We start from the raw sequence: 21266 nt of genomic DNA, 5'->3' as shown, positions 1-21266 counted from the left end.
CTGGACAAGTTCCTGTGTCATCTAATCTAGGTGGTCCTGTTCTGGCAGGGGGGCTGGACTGGATGATCTTTCAAGGTCCCTTCCAACCCTTAAGCTTCTGTGAAAAAATGATCCAGTGGGTCAGATTTACAGTCAGTGTGAATTGGTGTAATCCAGCAGATATTGATCTCCTCTCTCCAGTAATGAATAATAGGACAAGAGGAAATAGGCTCAAGTTGTGCCAAGGGAGGTTTAGATTTGAGATTAGGGAGAACTTTTTCAGAGAGGATTATTAAACATTGAAATAGGCTGCCCAGGGAGGTGGTGGAGTCATCATGTCTGAAGATACTTAAAAGACACATAGATGAGGTGCTGCAGACCATGGTTTAGTTTAGCGATGGGTCTCGCAGTGTGAGGTCAGCGGTTGGTCTCGATGATCTTAAAGGTCTTTTCCAATTGTAATGATTCTTTGATTCTAACTTTGCTGATAACTGTGTTCATGGATATCGATAAACTTATGGCAATGCAGAGTAGATTTTCTGACTCATGTAAAACAGCACATGAAAGGAAAGATAAATCTCACTCTAAGCCCAGTTGTTTCTTGGAGTTAAAGAAATCTGTCCATATGACAGTTTAGCCCACTAACTGCAGAGGTACAAATCACTTTCTGGGAATGTACCACTGACCACAGAGAGCTCTAAGCAACCAGACTAGGGTGGATGACTAAGAGGTAAAGGAGAAAGGATCTAATTTGCATTATTCAAAAAGATATTTTAGAAGTGGAAGTGGTATTATACCTACCAAGTAAAGCCCAGAATATATAGGGTAAATCTGATGACGTGAAGACAGTAATCCCCTCACATCAGGTACACAAAGTCCTTTAGGCTATTCAAAATACTAAAACCTCAAGGGAAATTTTGTTCTTGAGCAATTTCAAGTCAAGTATCACAACCCAAAGAGATGCAGAGTTTTTTTTCACTGAGTTTTCCGAATGGAGCATCCAAACCTTTGAAATTCTCTCATGGCTCATTTGTAGGCATCTCACTGCATCCCAGTGAGAGTGGTTGAGAGGTATAATTGAAAATAGGTCACGTGGGCATCAAAACAAGCAAAATGACCCCCTCCTTTCTCTTTTTCCTTTTCTCTTGGTTCACACTTCTAAATGAAATCCCAGGCTGTCTTCCAACTGCTGCTCAGAGCTGTCACAGAGAAGGAACACGTAGAGAGTACTTAAATGACTGACTGACCTATTTCCATCCTTGTTGGTGCTGCTGCATCTAAACCCTTTGTTCTGAATTCTACACACATACATGCACACGTGCACAGCAATTTTCCTGTATTCTCCCATGAGGAACTATTTCCAAAGTCTGACCTCAGCTCCTAAAAGGGCTCTCTGTTGTCTCCTGAACAGCTGTTAACTCCATGGCCTAAGTGCCCTTCTTAATTAGGTTAAGTCTACCTTTGGGGAAGACAAGGAGAGCTTTGACTCACTTGTCTTCTCTTGTATCAGTACTGTTACCCAACGGATACTGCTTTATATCCAAGGAATTTGTATAGGAGAATACATTTATGCCTCTTAAAAGTGCAAACACACAAAGCATTGTTGTACAGTGAAAAAAACTAAAAGCACTTTATAAATTGCAGAGTTCTGGCAACTGAATTCACGTGCACAGCAAAAGACCTCAGCAAAAGCTAGTCCCTTCCCACACCACTCAAATCAATTCAGGATGGTAAATAATGTCCAAAGCTGAAGGGTTCTCAAATCCTCCCTACCTCTTCTGCATTTTTTTTTAAAAAAAAGAAGAGCTTTGTTATCGTGTCCAACTTACGTGCTATTATATGTTGCTTCCCAGGAAGAAGCAGTCACCGTCTCACTGATCTTGGCTGAATTTCCAAGATACAGAAAAATTAATTGAGTGAAATAAGACTTCCAAAAAAGAACTTTGTGTGAAAAGACCTTCAACAAAATATTATAGTGAAATCTCTAATCCAAGGAGATGCAATACAGAGTGGCAGCAGCTTTCTTGGTATTGTAGTGGAACCAATAATAGTTAGGAGGAAAATTTTCTTAGTTGTTGTTCCACCGCATTATGTCTTTCCTATGTCCTCCATTTCAATTAAAAGGTTTATAAAATAAGAAATTGGGGGGGAAAAAGAGTTAATGAAGGTAATATGAAATATTAAGAAAAGATTCTTTTTGAATGTGGTCACGTTATCCTTTACTGGTCACTGAAAAAAGATAAAGTAAATGTTGTTCCATTATTATTTCTTCTTCCAACAGTACTCTGACATGAGCAAGTATAATTATGTATCTGCAATTTTGTATCATTCTCTCAGTAAATTTCCTGTTCCTACTTAATGTGGTTTTGTACCAAAGGAAGGTCTGGTCAAAAGAGTGCCAAACACTGCAAAATGCTGTTGATCTTTTGGAGAACAGAGCGTGCTCCTGCATGAGATTTTTAGAAAGCTGTGCAGAACTGGAACAGAAAAATAGACTTAGAGGAGACCTGAAATTATAATGAACTTTAGAATATTCACACACTCTGAAAAACCAGAAGAAACCCTTGACTCATTGAGGCTGAATTTTTTAAGAATTGGACCATTTGATGACACCAAGTTTCTACAGACTTGCCCATAAGAGAGGAAGAAGTTTGGTTATCACTTGCAGATAACAATCTTGCCTTGGTAGCTTCTTTCCCCATTTGGAACATTTACTTTCCTATTTGAAAGTTTTACTCTCCAAATATTTTTATCATATCCTTCTCTGCTAAAGTTTTCAGTGCCTGTCTTGCTCCTCTGACTGAATGTGTGCATGATGGTGATATCAGCTTCCTGTACTAAGCAGAAATTTCTCCTTTATCTTGCACCACAAGGTATGTTTTCCAGACTTCAGATAGACAGATCTTTGACTCTCTTTTCCATGCTCTCATTTTAAACCTCCCAAAGCAGAGTCAGTACAACAAGGCATATTAGCTAACCGAGAGCACAGGATTAGCCCAGTGACTCAAATGAGCTCTTTCATATAAGCTTCGCTGAACTCTCAGGAGGATGTCACACAAGCTCAGGCTAATAAAAGGCATCTAAAAGTTACTCCTCTCAGTATTTCCACATCAAATTGTGGTAAACACAACAGTGGCAATGGCACATGAGACTAATACAAGAAGCCACCAAGCAAATCACACCAACACAGACTAGTAAGCAAGGAGAGAGAGACTATCCTTCTACTTAGCAAAAGATCAGCCATGATCAGAGCAGCTTTTAGCTCTTTTACTCTGGCTCTGTATATGTTCAGGAATAAAACAGAGTATCAAACATTATTATGATTGTGCTTTCCACAGTCCTCCCCAAAAACCTCCTCTCTCAAGTCAAGGATTGCCACAGAAATTCTCACTAATGGCAATTTTCTGTCATTTCCTACTGGAGCTCACATTTGGTATGTCCTGTGGGTGGTAGACATCAGGTCTTCGTCTGACAGTTACAAGATGGGTGATACTTAATTTCTGATTAGTAAGTTTTGTACCATGAAATGTTGCTGGAATCAGTGGGATTTAGACACATTACTTTCAAAAATACACCCCAGAGTAACTACAGTCCAGGCACTCAAATTAAAGCAAGTGTCATTGGTTGAAAGGTAAAGTGCCCAAATCAGTATGAGAATTTGCACTAAGTCCTCTCTGAGGACTACACCTAGGCTTGTAATTCAATTAGGTACTACAGAGCTAAAGCCAGACCTTTGCTCCTAATCTCTAGGCAAAGGATTTGATATTTTAAAGAGACAAAAAAGCAGATGACAGCAATTTCCCTCCTTTTCAGGTTTATATACCAATGGCCTGTTCTCTAGCTTTTCCACAAGTTTAGACGACTGAGACTCCTACATACTGTAGTTATGAGGTGTATTATGTAGGCAAATGCCCATTTAATGACCCCCTCTGAAAGAATTTTACTTAATTAATGGATTAGGGATAAAGAGAGTTCTGAAAACAACTCAAAGCATGTTGATATTTTAGGACAACTGGAAATAGTCACCAGTGGAGCCTTGAAACGTTCAGCTGTTATGTTCTTGTTACTTGAAGACCTAATAATTTCTTGCAGAGACAACAGAGATCTTATTTGTTGTGGCATCAACTGCTTCCAGAAATACATCTTTATGTAAAACTACGTCCACTTATGTGCAGAAGGACAACTACAGAGCCAATTCTAGAAAATTGCCCTTTAACAGACAACCCTTTCCTGGTTTTGGGGGATTTCTTTGTGCTTTGGGGTTGTTTTGTTTGTTTGGATTTTTTTTTAATTGATAACCCACTAGCACCCAAAATTCCTGTTTATTAAAAGATTTTAGGCACAGGGAAGCTTTTCAAACTATGTATGCCAAGTATTTCTACCTTTTGAAAAAAATACATGACTTTTTTTTTAAGAAAAACCCCAGATACAGAAGGTCAGGATTCTAGGTTGCTCTTGGGAAAAGTTTAACAGTCTCAAGTGAAAAAAATAAAAAGAGAGAATACAAGCAGCTGTAGTTCTGCCCTGCAGCTGAGCTCTCTTCTCTAAATTCGATTCCTTATGTACAGTGTGTCCTGAGATGGCCCATGCTGCCCCAAACCAGATCTTCAGCTAACAGGACAGAGGCAGCTGCTCTGGTCCCAATACTGATGTATTTATACCTGCAGGAAAACCCTTGAGAATTTTGCTTGCAGCTGGTTTAGGGCCATTTATCCTTTTGGACTCATTCATGCAAAGGGAAAAAATCTGGTAGCTGTAGCTAGCTGTGTTAGAAAGTCAAGCTGTTACCACCAGTTGTGGTTGAGAACTGGGTGCCTGGCTTGTGGGTGATGAAAAATGCCAAACAGGCTACCAACATGTGGGCATCCGAACAGAAGCAATCAATAAAAGATGAACCAAAAGAGAAAACTTCATAAATCTGAAAATTCACTTTCTCTTCTATTACATTTGCAAGACAATTAACTGTACAGCCTTTCCATGGGATGAACAGGGAGCTATGGTTTCAATTATAAAGTCAAAAATTTCAAGATGGACTATTTAGGTGTCTGATTTGTGGCATGCTATAGCAGGGCCTGTATTTTAATAAAACTGATAAACACTCTTCATCTAGACTCCAGAAGCCTTTGATATATCTCAATGTCAGTAACTAAAACTTCAGCACCTGAGAACCAGCAGCTGCGTAGGAAAACCTGAGTGTAAGCCTCCAAATCCAGTCTTCATGAGTAGAACAGGACTGTTCAGCTGGGTACTTGCACACGATCCTGCTCCAATAGTATGTAATGAGAAAAACACAGGAGCATGTGAAAAGCAAAGAACTGATGGTCACAGTCTATCTCCCTTGCTAAGTACTGATTAAGAAGGATATAGCATTACAAAACAAAGCTCTCAATATCAACCAGTTATATTCAAGCCATTCCAACCATGTAAACAACCACTTGGCATTTCTGTATGTTATCAGTTTATCACTGGTAGCAATTCTAATTTGCAAGATAACTTCTTCAGGTAATTAAATGATAATATGAACACATATACAGGGAGAAGTTTAGGTGATCACTTTAATTAGAGATGATCAAAGACAAAATATTCTGCTGTTGACAAAACTAAATACCAGCTTTCACCTTGACCACTGGTCAAAGTCACACTGAAACCACTTAGGAGCTCAGAGCTCAATCTAATTTATGTTCCCAGATATATGGAAATACAGTGTTGTTTCTAGGACTAAATAAGAGAAATGTGGACTGAGATACCTATTTATAAAGAATGTGGTCACATTATTTTTTTACTGAGCCAGCATTTAGCCAATGGCTGCTTCCAACATAATTAGCTGTTCTCAGGTCCATGTTCCAGCCTTTTATTTCACAGGTTAGGGATTGTATCTTTTCACTTTAAAACATTAATCTTTTTTTAGTGTTTGACTTAAAGCACCAATGTCTGTAATGAACTCTCACTGAGGAACAGGCAGGTACACACCACTTCTGATCATGCCAGCAATGATCAAAGTGTCAAAGCTGACCTTCCTCCTGCTTCTGCAGGCTTGGAACAACTACAGGCCTGATCCAGCTTGAGCCCAGCAGCTTTTACTTAAGACAAGTGTTAGTAAAAATTAACAAGTTGACCGGATTTTCTAAGAAATCAGGAAATTTTATTTGGTGACATTTCTTCCTCATCCTATTAAGCTTATGTGATACCAAACTGTAAACCTCTCTGCATTGGACAGATGAAAGAAAAAGCCTCTAGCTTCTGCTGACTCTAATGTAATTTGTCATTTGAAAGGAATAAATTCTCTCTGGAACTCGTAAAATACTTCAATTAGATTGAATGATTTAAGTTCATGCAAATTGTGCCCAATTTTTCCACTCAAAATCTCCTATAATTCTAAGAAACACCAGGAGATCATCAGGTACATGTGTTTCTTGGAAAATAAAACTATCAGCACTGCACAATAGCTTGAAAATCCTATATTTTAAAGCTAAAAAGATGCTACTATGGCCATCTGTGCTGTTTTGCCATTCATACACAAAGATCTGCCTTGAAGCTATTCCCATTTGCAAAACAACCTCAAATCAACAAACAAAGTAAACAAACAGATCTTTTAGGAAAATATTTTGATCTCAAAACAGTCCACCAAAGAAAATACATCCTCTTTATTTTAACCATCCCCTTGGGGACTTGAATCTTCATTTCTTGAAGATCAATGTCAAGACATTCTGCTCTTCTTTGCCCCCTCCCAATTATATCAAAAGTAACTTTCATGTAACTCCATGTTAGAATACTCCTTGTGTATGTACACAGACTCAGATCATGGACTGAGTAGATCCCACATATGGTCTCAGATCATGTCATTCGTTCCTCTGCCTGCTGTCTGTTAACCAAAACAAACTAAGCTCCAGGAGTGACTTGTCACATGCTAATTTTTCTAATTCTCTTCTTGTTCTGATAGTAATTCAGAACGGATTGAACACAGTCCAAACACAACTGTTTACACATCTATGAGCTGCACTTGTATGATTGGCTTCTGAAAAGTAGAATTTCTGAATATTCCAGGTAACAAGTAACAATCTGAGATAAGTCTAAGATACAAAGAGCACAAATGAGTGATGACATGCACTCAAAACCCCAGAGTTCTTAGAATCAGAATATTAATCTAGACCTTTTCAGAGAGGAATCAGAAATAAAAGTCTGAGACAGATTCATTGTTCAAAATATTCTGGTTGGCTGGTTCAAGAAACTCTGGTTATCTCCTCTTCCAGCTTCAAGATGAAAAAGGACTTGACTGAGGTAGCAGTCATTTGCCTTCCATGGGAATTTATGAATTCTCATCTGTGTTGTTACTCTTAACAAGAGTTGACAGTTAAATACATTTCATTAACAGAAACTGGAATAAGAATGACAAGACTTTAGCAGATCAGATCTGTAATTGAAAAGGTGACCAATGTAAGGAGTAAGAACTGTGTGCTAGGATTGCACTTGCCTCTTGGCCATACCAATAACAGTGTATCTCCTGGATGTGACCTGTCTTTTACACTAGTTAGCAAAGCATCAGCAAGATGGAGATAATAAGAACAAACCTAGGACAGCATCTTTTCCTCCTTGCATGTCAACAGTAGGAGCCAAAGCAAACCTTACTGGAAGAATTAAGAACAAATAACATTTTAGCAGCTGAAAATGTACAGAAGATCAGCAGAGGCATGGTAGGAAGTAAGAGAAATAGACTGGCAGTTTGTCAATGGATTCTTTTCAGCCCTGGAAGAGCAGACAGAAGATCTATCCAAGGACAACTGCTGGGGTACAAAACTTGCTGGGAGTGCTTGCAAGGAAGAAATAGTCTCACTGTGTAGCTTTCTCATTAGCAAGCAATACCAAAAGAATGACTGGGCATGAGCATCTGTAGATTTTTAAAACCTACTGAACAATCCTACCTCCAGATGCACAAGATGACAGTTTAATCCAGATGTAAAACAATAGGTGGAACAATAATACTGCTCAGTTGTAACAGAATAACAAACATCCTAGTGCTAGAAACTAAATTATGCTTAAACTGAAAGATTAGTAGAGCTCCACAGTTTTGCTCAAGAAGTAAAGGAGGACAGAAGAACATCTAAAAGTAATCCATTCTGAAGAAACACGTCTTTTGGATCAACCTTCCTGCAAATGTGTTTTGTCACTGAAAGCTCTTTCCCTGGATTCACCAAATTTAGAGTAGTCCTACCGTCACTTGGTATAGGAAGGTTATTCAGTCTGATTGTATAGTTAGCTATTGTGTTCCCTGTCACCAACCACAGGGGAAAAAAACCCAAAATCAAACCATAAAAAGGAAAAAAACCTCTACCACTATTCATCCTGTTATATTTAGTACTCTGTCTTCCCCTGCTATAACAGCTTGCTTGATTGCCCTGTCCACCTGCTGTGCCACACTCTTTTAGCTTTGAAAGCACTTGGGAAAGTACTTATGGTGTACTTGTACAGTACCTAGCAGAATTGGAGCTTCTGGTCAACACTACAGTGTCAATGCACTATCTGTCATCTGACCATTCAGGCTCTCTCACTAACCTATTTCTATTCAAATTAATATACTAAATTTGTTATTAATAATACAAAATGTGGCCAGCCAGTGAGGTTTTGCACATCTCTATGACATCCTTCTTTCAGTTCTTGATATTCCCAAACATACACACAACCTTACCATAAGCCTTTCCACCATGCAGCTCACTCTCTAGTTTATACAGGCTCACTTTATGAATAAAGACTGCTCTCGTTTACAAGAAAACTCCATTCTCTCACCCAGTTGTTACTTGGAGATTCAAATGTAAGGCCACTGCCTCCCTTTCTTCTGCTGGGCATGGTACAGAGGCACCATAGAGGGGTTCAGGCTTTTCCTAGATCCAATAGAGCTGGCAGACTCCCAGGATAACTGCTGCATTAGCCTCAGGGTGTTGGAAAGCTCCAGTCCTTTTGCACACATTTGGATGTCTGAATGGCAGTGATGGTAGGGAGGGGGCAGCTAAACTTATCCCTGACCACCACAACGGCGTTCCAGTGTTATTAGAAATCCAGCTGTTCTCTCTGCAAATAGGCAGGATTTACTGTGCATATTTTGGTTAAAGAGACAGATGAGATTCCCCTTCCCCACCCATTATCATTGTATAAACTATACAATCCATCAGCTCAATGGCTGTGTCAGTAAAGTGAAAGGGGGCATTAGTATTCAGAGCACACGCACCACACAAGGCAGCAGGTTTATGATCTGCGCAACCCGAAACAAGCACTTCTCTTCCCTGAGGACCTGCGTTAACACTGAGTAGCTGTGGCTTAAGTTGTTTGTACTTCTATTAATACACATCCTTTCCACTCTGGGAGGGGAAGAAGCATCAGAATACCTGTGTCCCACTCACACTGGCCCAAACAACTCAGATTTTTGTGGCTCGCCACTGTGAGTCCAGAAGTGTCACGTCCCTTTTCTGATCTCAACTCTTCCATGCTGGCAGAGGGACCTTCCTCCACTCTTAGGCACCAACCAGGCAAAGCCACCAGCTGTCAATCAGCTGTCACATCTACCTCCTTCCAGACTACCCTGACATCCCCCCCTCTGCCTGATGCCAGGGGCAGCAGAGAAGTAATCTGTTACGAGATTAATTGCTCCCTCTGCCATGTCAGCACAGCTATCATGGCTCCTGTTTAATAGGGAGTGGAGAGAGAGAAGATGTTGTGGACAGATTTTCACTGTGTGTACATAATGGGGTATAACAGTAGCATGGAAACAGCTCACTTCCAGCCTCTGCCACCATAAAGCTCCTATTTTCCTGAATGGACATGCCAACTTGTTACCAAGTAGTATAAATAATTGCTTGCTACTGTTAGTAAATAAGATTCCTAAGAAAGAGATCATATAGACATGATTTCATTCAATCACATCAACAACCATCTAAGAAAACACTGACTACCATTGGCTTTCCAAGATACTCAGAATAACTTCTCAACAGCCACCTATATCTTGGGCTCTGCTTCAAAATTACTTTAAGCCCATCCACACCCAAGCTCTCTCCTGTCTTGGTCCCATTTTTCTGGCCTTACATGGAGCCACGTGAGAACTGTTTCACGATGGTTTCTGTAGGATTGGTCCTTTTCTGGCTCAGAGATATACCACACAAACACCAGGCTGGGCAGAAAGGAGATGGTAGGGATTCATAACCAGGAGGAAAAATAGAACTGAACTGTCCCTTTCGGTATCAGCACACAGTTTCCTTAGATACATCAATCTCCAATCTCTCTCTTCTTCAGCAGAAAAGATTTACATACTAGTAGCTAAATAAAACGTTTCCTTTCCAGTCACTGCCTAAATTTTCAAATGAGCACCAGGACTAGTTTTCAAGAGCTCAACACCTTGCAAGCTCCTGAAACTCAACATTTAGCCATGAGAACAAAGATTAAAAAAAAGTATCACTTCCAAACAGAGAAGAGGAAACATCACCACTCTGAACCACTTAAAAATACTTCCCTACAAGGAGTGAAAACAAGGTTCTTCTATGCCTAGAAACTACAGTGTCTGAGAGTCAAACTGTTGCTCAAGACATGTGAGTTGGAACTTTGGGCAGGTGTTTGCTTTCACACTCCCCAAAAGCAGTGTACATCTTCAGATTATTTAATGTTGTTTTATTAATACATTATTGGTTTAGATAATGGATGTTTATTGTTTAGATTTGTGTCAGGATTATTTTAACGTTACAGGACGCTGCCCTTAGGACTAATATTATAAATGACAAAACAAGCTGGCATCATTTTCTGCCTGCAATTTCCAAAAGAAAAAAAAAAAAGAACAGAACAGATGTCATCCAGGAAAAGAAAACAACTAAAAAGCAACCTAAACAAACATTCCCTTAGGCTGCTATTGTTTTCCTAATAACTTGGATGGGATTTCCTCCTCCACACTCCCACAATGGCAGTTGGAACAGGAAGACAGGACTTTCCTATTGGTAGGTGATAAATCCTTCTCCAGTGAACTGAAGGGGAATATTGAACTCTTTGCTTGGATATCACAATAAAACTTCAGTACATGAAGGAGACTTTTGGAGAGACTGTGGGAGCGATCTCTAGTTTCTGGTGATGTTGTGTATATGGGTACAACTTCAGAAAAGCCCAGGTTCTCTGTTCAGAGAGCTCTTCATTAAGAATTAATCCTGCAGCTGCCTTCCCTGACAGATGGCAAATCTGTAGGTCTAAGCGAGCAGATGTTGCTGAAATAGTGGGGTAGTAGTGGGGAAAGGGATGTTAGTTACGTTGGAAAAGATTCTCAGATGCTGTTTAGGGTGGAACAATCCAAACCCGAGATATGTGCTAATCACATGCTGGGCCTCCCTTTGCTCACAGAGAGCAGGTGAAACACTTTCCTTGCTCTCCCTCTTTAGGTTGTTCACCTAGAAGGAATAATAGGTGTCCTCTCATTCAGAATCTAACCACTAATTGGTCATTTCCAGAGTTAAGGAAAATATTTCTCCCATAGACTTGTAGTTTTCATTTTTCACTTAATTGTTGCAAAGACAAACCCTTCTGATACAAACCAGCACTGAAATGTAACACTGGCAAATAGCCCTTTCTGAGCTGCCCTCCTCTCTTTTGTATCAGCTCTTAAATGCCACAGATTGGAGCCTGGCAACTGCTGGTTGAGAAATAGAGCTCAGCTCATTATGACATTAAACAGGGACCAACTCAGCATGTTTCTCCCTTCTCTCACTTGCAAAACTAACAATAAAGCATTGCTTTGATTGCATGCTTACATTTAAAGATGTAATTTTTCTAAACAATACTGCTTGGTACCTACACAGTGCCTCAAAGCCAAGGAATGCAATATGTTTGTTTGGTTTAGTTTTGTTCTAAACACTAATAAATGTAGCTTCACAGCTAATTTTAGACATATGAGACCTAATTATTCCTAAACTGCAGATGGGTAAACCAAAACAAAGGTCTACAGGGAGTTGGCTGCAGTTTACTAAGTCATTTGGAGAATTAAAAAAATAATAATAACAAAAAAATCCAAACAAAACACAGAACCCAACCAAAAGAAAAAACCCAATGGAGACTTTGGTCCTTTGTTTGCTACTTGGAACAAGAACTCAAGTCACCTGAGATGTAAGTCAGAGTTTAGAAAGAGGAAAGAAAAAACAGAGAAGCAACTCAATATGTTTTATTACTTAACTGAAAGTAAAGCTATGAAAACCACAATGGGATTATTCTGATCTAAGAGAAGGTATTCAGGAGGTGAGAAAAGGAAACAAACATTTCAACCAAACTGACGTTAAGAACCCTGTTAATGATGAATACATTCTGGAAGACAAAATCATGCCAAAAATAAGGTCAGTGAAGGTCAATAATAGGCTCCTGCAGCAACTCAGCTGTAAATGGCACTTAGGTACAAACCTTTGATTCACTTGGCTTGGATTCATGAGTTGGGTGCTTATTCTCTGCATAGCAGCTCTAAGGTAATAACCACAAATGGTGCTATTTAAATGGAAAATAAATAGCCCTGTCTCTTTAAGGACATCATGTCTCATTCTCAGTGGAATAATGGCAGGTATAAAAAAAGCTATGATTTCAATATTTCTCATTATGACTTCTCTCCCTGCTTGCCTAAAAATAAAAGGCTACTCTGCAGCCCCCGATCAATCTAACTAAGTGAGAAGGGTTCACTTACAACAACAAAATAGCAGCTCTGACACTAGTTACGTATTCATCACATGGGAAAATGGCCCCATAATGCTGCCTTCAAACCCTTTCCACAAGTTGTATTAAATTAGGTTGGGTTCATTTTTTTCTTCCTTGCACCACAAGCAACATAAATACAGCTTTATTTAATGCTACTAAAAGGTTCAGATTCAACTGGAAGCCCAAGGCATGTGGCTTTGTTGTTAAAGTGCATATAGTGATTCTATTGATTGGTGCAGTCCTCTGCGCAAGAGAATTTGTCACATCAATAGCAACTGAAAAATACTCAGAAGCTGTAATATGGTTTAATTGAGCAGTTACCACATCAATATAAAGAGCATTTTCAATGGCAATAGATAGGAACCCTTTTGCAAACGTAGCATTTGTTTCAAGATAGAGGAATGACACCTTTTTACACAGAAGGTTTAAGTAATGGTGAGCACAAAAGCAACCACTGTAACTGCCTTATGATCATCACCACTCTCTGGGCAATAAAAGCCACAGAGGAAAGAAAATTTGCAAGCATTTAAAAAACAGAAATGAGGTGGATGCATGGACCAGAGAAAGCCTCTGCTGCTCACTTGACTCCTTGGCAAGCTGCAGATCACAGCCACAGGTCCACCTCATACTTTGCTTTCCAGGGTCCCATCCTGGCACACTGCGTTAGTTGGGAGATCCAAAACAGATGCAAACACACATAGGACATGAGAGGAAGCCAGCAGGGAAAATTTCTGACCTATACTCAATGCCAATCAAGAGCTAGGGGAGGAGAAACCTTCTGTTATACTTCATCGTCTCCCTCAGCCCATGGGAGAAGGCATTACAAGGAAATGGGCATTCCCTCACCATGGCAGTTCTCTTCATGTTTGACTTTTCCCCATAATGTTGTTTGGTCTTGGTCACAGCTGTAATTTTAATCCAACAGGCTGTCAAAAAGAAACTGAAGCACTGGAAAGACAACTTGGATTTTTAGCTTCAAAACGGGAAAGAGAGGAAACGAGAACTAAATTACCACCACTCTACCAGGGGTCAGTAATGCACCCACCACCTATGGCCTGCCTGTCCTCTAGTCTTGACTACAAAGGGGAACATTGTTTGCCTCCACATTAGTCACCCTAGTTGATAAATGTGATCTAGGCAGACATAGAGAGACACTTCTTGTCCTCAATAACATGCAATCTAAAGACAACAAACAAGGGGCAAGAAAGGGCACTGAAAGGTCCATGAAGTACATCCAAAGAAACAAAATGTTTAACCTGGAGAAAATGAGGTTGAAGGGAGGGAGACCTTATCATTCTCTACAGCTACCTTGAAAGGAGGCTGGAGTGAGGTGAGAGGTCAGTCTCTTCTTCCAAGTAGTAAGTGATAGGACAAGACAAAATAGCCTCAAGTTGCACCAGGGGAGGTTTAGATTGGTTATTAGGAAAATTTTTCACTGAAAGGGTTGTCAAGTGGTGACACAGGCTGCCTGGGAAATGGTTGAGTCTCCATCTCTGGAGATATTAAAAAATGTTGTGTTGATGTGGCACTTGGGAACATAGTTTAGTAGGAGACTTGGCAGTGCCAGACTAACAGACTTGGTAGTCTTAAAGGCCTTTTCTAACCTAAAAGTTTCTATTATTCTATAAGCTCATGACAGGCTGAAGCGGGTGGTGTTTCCTGCACTGGTGAAGCAGGTGAACAGCCTCAGGCCAGAGGAGACAGAGACCTAACTCTTACCATCTGGGGGCAAAGTAGGCAAGTACTAGGAAACTAAACTGGCTGCACATCATTGAGCAGACAGAAATCCCATGAGCTCAGGAAACAGATGAAACAAAAAGCACTGGAAGCTGGTAAAGTATTTGGGGCAAAGTGTCTTAACGAGTATCTCCTGCTCTTACAAGAAGAGCAGCACTGTCCACTGCTGCATTAGTGGTTACTGGGCTTGTGAGGTCTGGCACAGCACAACTGTTCTTACAGACCCCTTAAGATGTACAGCCTCTGTTTTGGTCACAACTGAATTGGAAAAGAAAAAATAAAATTGGAAATTCATAGCAAGAAACAAATTCCATTTCTTGAGATTGAAAAATCACTGGTTCTCAATAATAAGAAATTGTTCTATATTTTCAAGGGATGAAACATACTTTTCTTGACTTGGTGTATTTTTAGAGTACAATTCTCTCTCAATCACATCCCTTTTCCCTTGAGTTAATGTACAACGGACGTTCTTGTCATTCAGGCAAAAATCCCACTAAGGGAAGACGAGAAGCAGCATGTGCTGCAAGTTTTGAAGGAGATGAGAAATTTCACACTATCCTGATATCTTCTGGGTAACTGCTTATTTTATGATGAGTAATAGGCAATTACTATGGTAATACTGCAATACAACATGTGTGAGGTTTGGGAATGAGAAATTATAGGTAACTACTTTGGACTCATTTCTATGGTAACAAAAAGTAATTGTCATTAAATACCAGTTATATTGCGGCTGTACCTGGTAATTATAGATTTTTTTATGCCCAGTAACATAAATAAAACCAATAAATTTATTCAAAAGGTCCATGATTGTTTACTTATACGTTGTTATATAGAATACACAATGACAAATGCCTAATTAGGAAAAATAAACTCCATTGAGAGCTTCATCTTGTCACCTGAGATGGATACTCTGGCTTTCAAGTCAAGGTAATGTATGAATTTCATATGCATTAAATGAAACCAAGAAAAAAAAAGTTCCCCACTAGAAAAATAGGTGAAAAATAATCGAGACACTGTGTAAATGACAATATGCACGTGAGCAGCCATGTCTCACAACTGTACAAGTGATAGTAGGAACCACATAATGTATGCAATCACTGTGAATGTGCATATATACGTGTATGTACTCAGGCATAGGTATATCCTCCAAAGTGATATCATGAAAGAGCAAAACCAATACTCCTCACTGTTATGACATACAGCTCTGATATAGAACTAAAATAATTTGAACAAAGTCCACGTTTTCTTTTACTGTCATAAGATTAGTTTAATCTTTTATCATTAATCTTTTCTTTTTATCCTCATAAATTACATTTGAACACCAATGTTGAACTTTTGACTGTTTCAAGAGTCACAGAAATAAAATCCACGAAAACTTATTCAGGATAAATTGGAAATATTTCATCTGGTCCAAAGCCTGCTTTTCTGTTTGTATTTCTGTTTGTATTTCAGACTTTTCAAAAGGCCAGATTTTAAACAAATCATGCAATTAAACAAAAAAAACCAAAACTAAGCAAGACAAGACTGTCATTTATAAAATGCTGATATGAATTATTCAAAATGTTTCTCAGATCTTCCCAGCTCCCCAATTTGCCAGATGCACCTCACTTCCACAAACCATTTAAGTCCTTATAAAACTGCATTTCTGGGGAAAAAAAAGATACCATTTGTCTAAAACATTTCTTCCCAACACAGTTTTCATTGCAACATGAGCTCTGACACTGTTTATCACAGAATGGTAGGGGTGGAAAGGGACCTTGACACATCATTTGTCCAACCCCTCTGCAGAAGCAGGTTCACCTAGATCAGGTCACATAGGAACATGTCCAGGCAGATCTTGAAGACCTTCAAGGAAGGAGACTCTACAACCCCCCTGAGCAGCCTGTTCCATTGCTCTGTCACCCTCACAGTGAAATAGTTTTTTCTTATGTTTAAATGGGACTTTTTGTATTCCAGCTTCATCCCGTTACCCTTTGTTCTGTTGCTAGATACCATCGAAAAAAGGAATGTCCCAGCCTCCTGACACCCACCCCTTAGATATTTGTAAATTATAATCAGATCTCCTCTCTGTGTCCTCTTTTCTAGATTAAACAGCCCCAGTTCCCGCAGCCTTTCCTCATATGAAAGAAGTTCCATTCCCCTGATCATCTTGGTGGCCCTGTGCTGGACTCTCTCCAGAAGTTCTCAAGTTTCTGGTGAATTTGGCTTTCCAGTCTGGGAAGGACTGTCCTCCTTTCCATCTTAACACATTGTTAACCCCTCCCATAAGCAAGCATAAAGATTGTATTGACTGCAAAAATGTCATACCTTACAGTGAAACAAGAAAGGATTAGAATCATTGTGTGCACTCTTCTCCCCATTCACGCAAACTCTTACGGTCTCTCCAATCAAGCTAGGAGGATATTGTAGTGATGACAGTCAGAACATTTCAGCTAATTCATGACTTTCATTTACTGAAGGCTGATAGTGTCGCAGCTAGCCAATAGGACTGAAACATCAAGGAACAGGAAGACTTATTGGATCACGCAACAAAGCCTTTAGAGAATGATCAGGGTATTTCAACTGCCTTGTCATGACATTTCTGGGATACCTCAGTGAAGAGCTGCCCAGACTAAGAAACATATCCCTTTCAGTGTCAGCGTAGGGTTTCATCTCTGGAAGGTGAGGCTGACAAATTGGAACTAATCTAAGACAGTGTGGTACAGTCATCTTGCCTGCAGGGACACATTTCCGCATTCAGCTGCAGAATACCAGCTTAAGAATAAGCTCTCGATAAAGGAAAGTTCAGGCCAAGCCTGGGGATGCACGACTTTTAAATCAAGAACACGTTTTTCTTTTAGTCCAACCCCACATCCCTGGGGATGGTTAATAGGTTCAGAAGATGATAATGCTATACTGCAATCAGACAAGAAAGTCAAGAATTCTCTCTTCCCAGTACCAGTTTTACTTCATTTTCCAGAACTGTTTCACAGTTTAATGCACCAGAGAGGGTGAGATTAATGTTATGGAGAAAACTCACAAATATTTACATCTTTTGCCGTGTTCTTTCATGATTTTAGTGGTGCCCACCAGGCCTCAGATTTCTGAGCACAATGAAGTGCATCCAATGGTATACTTTCCAATTGTACAGGGCTGTGTACCGATGGAGTAAGAAGAATCTCTCACACTGGTGGGAGATCAATTTACAAACTTAAGCATGAGGTTTAATTACCCATTTCATTATCTTAGCTTGCATAGCTCTACATGTGAACCTTCAATGAACCGAAGAAATGGTCACTGGCTGTTGCTTTGAGAAAGAGGGAGATGATAGAAAGTAGAAGTTCAAATGTCTAAAACTGCTCTCACTGCATATGTCACCACAGACCTTGCTTATAAAAGCAATGGGACTGTCCTCAACCAATAGATCTGTGTTGTACCACGCTATGCCTAAGTCTTATGAAAGTCCTGTTTATGTGCTAATCTGAACAGAGGCCAAAGGAGATGAAAGAGACTTATCTGGCCAATCACAGAGAATCCTCAGAGTAAAATTTTCAAACACTAGCAACTGATCCTTAGAGTTTTTGAAAAAAGTCATCCAGTAAATTCAAGCAAATAAAATGTGATGTGCTTGTGGATTTTGTATGAGCAGGAAATAAAGTGTTTGCTGTAAATTATTCGCTAAGCACTAGTTAACTACATCTCTGGCACATTACTAGGCTTTTTAATATTCTTCTCAAGATAATAGGTAGCATTTTGCTTATTACCCTCATTTTTAAGTTATTAGTTACGTTAGGCCATTTGTAAATAAAGTGAAGAACTGCAAGAAAATCAAATGCTTTTCCAACTACCTCATTAAAAGTCTCTTTAGTTCAGGAGAGATGAAAATTCTGCATATCATGAAAAGCTAAAACAATACTATGCCATTAGGCTCTGCAATTGCAAATGAATTCACATGCCCTTTCGTAATACCAGGGTTCCCAAAAGGCTGTTGAAGTTATGAGGCATATGCATGTCTAAAGCTGCATGCCTCTCAAAAAGTATAAATAATGGTGCAGGTGAAAAGCCTACAGGGCAAAGGAATTTATAGGGGAAAACAAAAGCTACTAATTGCAAGTTGAGTTGCCAATGAGCAGGGCACCTGGAACAGCACAAAATGATGTTGTGTTAGATCCTGCAGCCATTTTAGTGACATCATTATGATAACTTCTTACTGCTGTCAGATGCTGCTATTGCAATATCTCTCTGTGGTTTTGGATTTGTCAAGAGTTGAGGGAGTATCAGTATAGCTGGAAGGAGACCATGTATCATCAGAAGTTTTACTTATAAAACATGAATATAGGCACTGTTGAATTCAATTGCCTGCTATTCCAGTTTAGTTAGTAGCAAAGCACATGAGGGCTAAGCAACACATATCAAAACAAAGAACAGCCAGCAGCACCATTTTCTGCAACTTCTAGTTTCTTCCTCAGTGGTCTCCTTATCCACAAAATAACCCAGTCTTATTCTGCTTAGCAATGCAACACCTAATTAGATCAAAGCTCAAGGTAGCATGGCTACAGTCTATTGTGTTATTTAGTCTTGCACTGTAAGCAAAACCAAATACAGTATATTACATATCTCAGGGGCTTCTGCAGAGAACTATGTGGTATATGTAATTGCCCCCACAAACAAATCATCAACTAATCAACTGCTTTTCATTATCATCTCCAGCAGCACATTTAGTTTGCAAATAAATGCATTAAGAGCAAACAATTTTAGGGAAAACAAAAGATTATCTGAATACATTCTCAACAGAGGAGGTGGTAAAGCAGTAATTCAAATATTAAAATGACGGAAAATTAGCGTAGGGTGGAATGATTATTCCATTCCATGTATCCCTATCTATTACAGTACAATAATGGACTGAAATCTGTGACTTTAATGGATGATCTGGGTAGTAGAAGGGAACTGTGATTGACTGACACATTTACATAGAGGCTGATGAGCGGCATAATGAATGCATTTATAAAACACAGCTAAGGTCTAACTCTAAGCTGACTTGAACTCCCACACTTAGAGAAGACTTGCAGAGCAGATACCCTGCTGTCTTGGAGAGTTTCTCTCTACCTCCTGAAGCAATCAAACCTTTCCTGGATGGGAACTTTAGGAAGCATGCAGCCACAGAATTTCTCTTAAACTGGAGGTTTTTAACCGAAACAAGCCATGTGCAATTCAGTGACAAAACAGAGCAGTGTGAATATGGTAGGTATAACAATACACAGATTAATACTCCATGCCATACCTGTAATTTCCTAGGTACACTCCATCAGGATTGAGCATGGGTGCAATCTTGAAGACCAGGTGGTCTCTCAGTACCTTTGCAATAGGATGCTGGCTCACAAGGAAATCAATAATACCTGAGAAAAATGAAAGAAGAGTTTGAGGGAGAGTGGGGTTTAAGACATCAATTATTTCCGGATACCTATCTGAAATCTCATGTATAAAAGATTAGAATGATCGTTCCTTTTGGTTCCTGGTGCTGCTCCTGCTTGCAACAGAACAAACCAACTGTTACCTTCTAAAACTCCAGAAATAAGAACTTTAAGGATAAATGCTTTAGTCCATCTTCACTATACAATATGGTGCAGGGCACTACATCATCAGACACAATCAAGTTTCCACCAAGAGGTTCTCAGCTGAGCCATAATGACAAGTAGTGAAATGAAGTAAAACCTACTAGTTTAATCCTAGCACCCTTACATATCCAGCATGCATGGGGCACACACTACAGCTCAGCTGATGAGTGCCAATCTGTCGAGCTGAGGCACCTCAAATTATGTTTAAGCATATGCTCAGACGTATCCTTGACAAATGAACAGAGAGTTCAGATCATCTGCATGTACAAAGTGATATACGACTCCCAAAAATTAGGAGCATTAAATAAACTCTGTAGCAGGCACAGGGAAACTGTGGAATTGATAGTCTGGAATTTATAAGGCTGTAATCTTCTCTTACTTTACACTCATAAAACCAGGAAGAACTCCACCTCCTCAGTGAAGCTCCTTCAATGTGGACTCAAGGCAAATGACAGGAGAACCAGATCCTAAACGTCCTTCCTTCAGGTACAGTCACAGCACCAGACCCCACAGGACCTCCGGCCTCTGGGCCTTGTGCTCAGGGAACAACTAAACATCTCCTTGCTCCAAGGCTGGAGCTGGGGCAGTCTGGCAGTTAGATTCATCGCTTATTCCTCCACTGAGTTGGCATTGACAGAAATAGCTTCCAGGGAATGAATGTCAAGATAAATTGAGTTCCTGTGTAATCTCAGGACACCCACAGATAGGTCATGACAATTTGCTATTTATTGTAAGGTCCATCCTGTGAAGCAGGAACCATTTACTAAATTTCCCCAGCATAAATCAATCACTATACTCTAGTAACAGGATAAAATTAAGCAGAGAAAAATTAAGGCTGATCATCAGTAAAATTTCACTAATGGCGAGCTCTATTAGACTGCAGAATCGTCTCTCCAGGGGAAGAGTGGAATTCCATCATCAGAAACGTTTAACACCGGACAGGGCAAAGCCCTAGGGAATAGCTATAACAAGCAACAATTCAATGTAGAAAGGATGGCATGAGCTAACTAGCTGACTTCAAAAAAGCTGACTTTAGACCTGATTTTTTTTGTGATCCAATCAAAATCTTTATAAACAAAGAAATGAAAATCTCAGTACACGCCAGGTTAAACACACTTGTTTATAGCTTGGCTGAAACATACATTAAAGATGGGACCAAAATCTCATATTCTGTACAACTCCTACATTTAGCCTATTTCCTAAGGCCCATTTTGTATTTCAAATACTAACAAAACTGAACCTGTGTTGCTTTGAAATGAA

General features: G+C 39.6%; 1 protein-coding gene across 1 annotated transcript in view; it reads right to left on the bottom strand.

Annotated features, from left to right (window-relative positions):
* The window catches only part of AGBL4 (AGBL carboxypeptidase 4), a 907448-nt gene that overhangs the window by 162705 nt on the left and 723477 nt on the right, over nucleotides 1–21266 (bottom strand). The window contains exon 10 of the mRNA XM_062004362.1: nucleotides 19673–19787. Within this exon, the coding sequence (XP_061860346.1) occupies nucleotides 19673–19787 (115 nt within the window). The remainder of the gene's footprint in view (nucleotides 1–19672; nucleotides 19788–21266) is intronic.

Source organism: Colius striatus, chromosome 10 (genome assembly GCF_028858725.1).
Source record: "Colius striatus isolate bColStr4 chromosome 10, bColStr4.1.hap1, whole genome shotgun sequence".
Classification (NCBI taxonomy): domain Eukaryota; kingdom Metazoa; phylum Chordata; class Aves; order Coliiformes; family Coliidae; genus Colius; species Colius striatus.
This window is presented reverse-complemented; position numbering and strand designations above follow the sequence as displayed.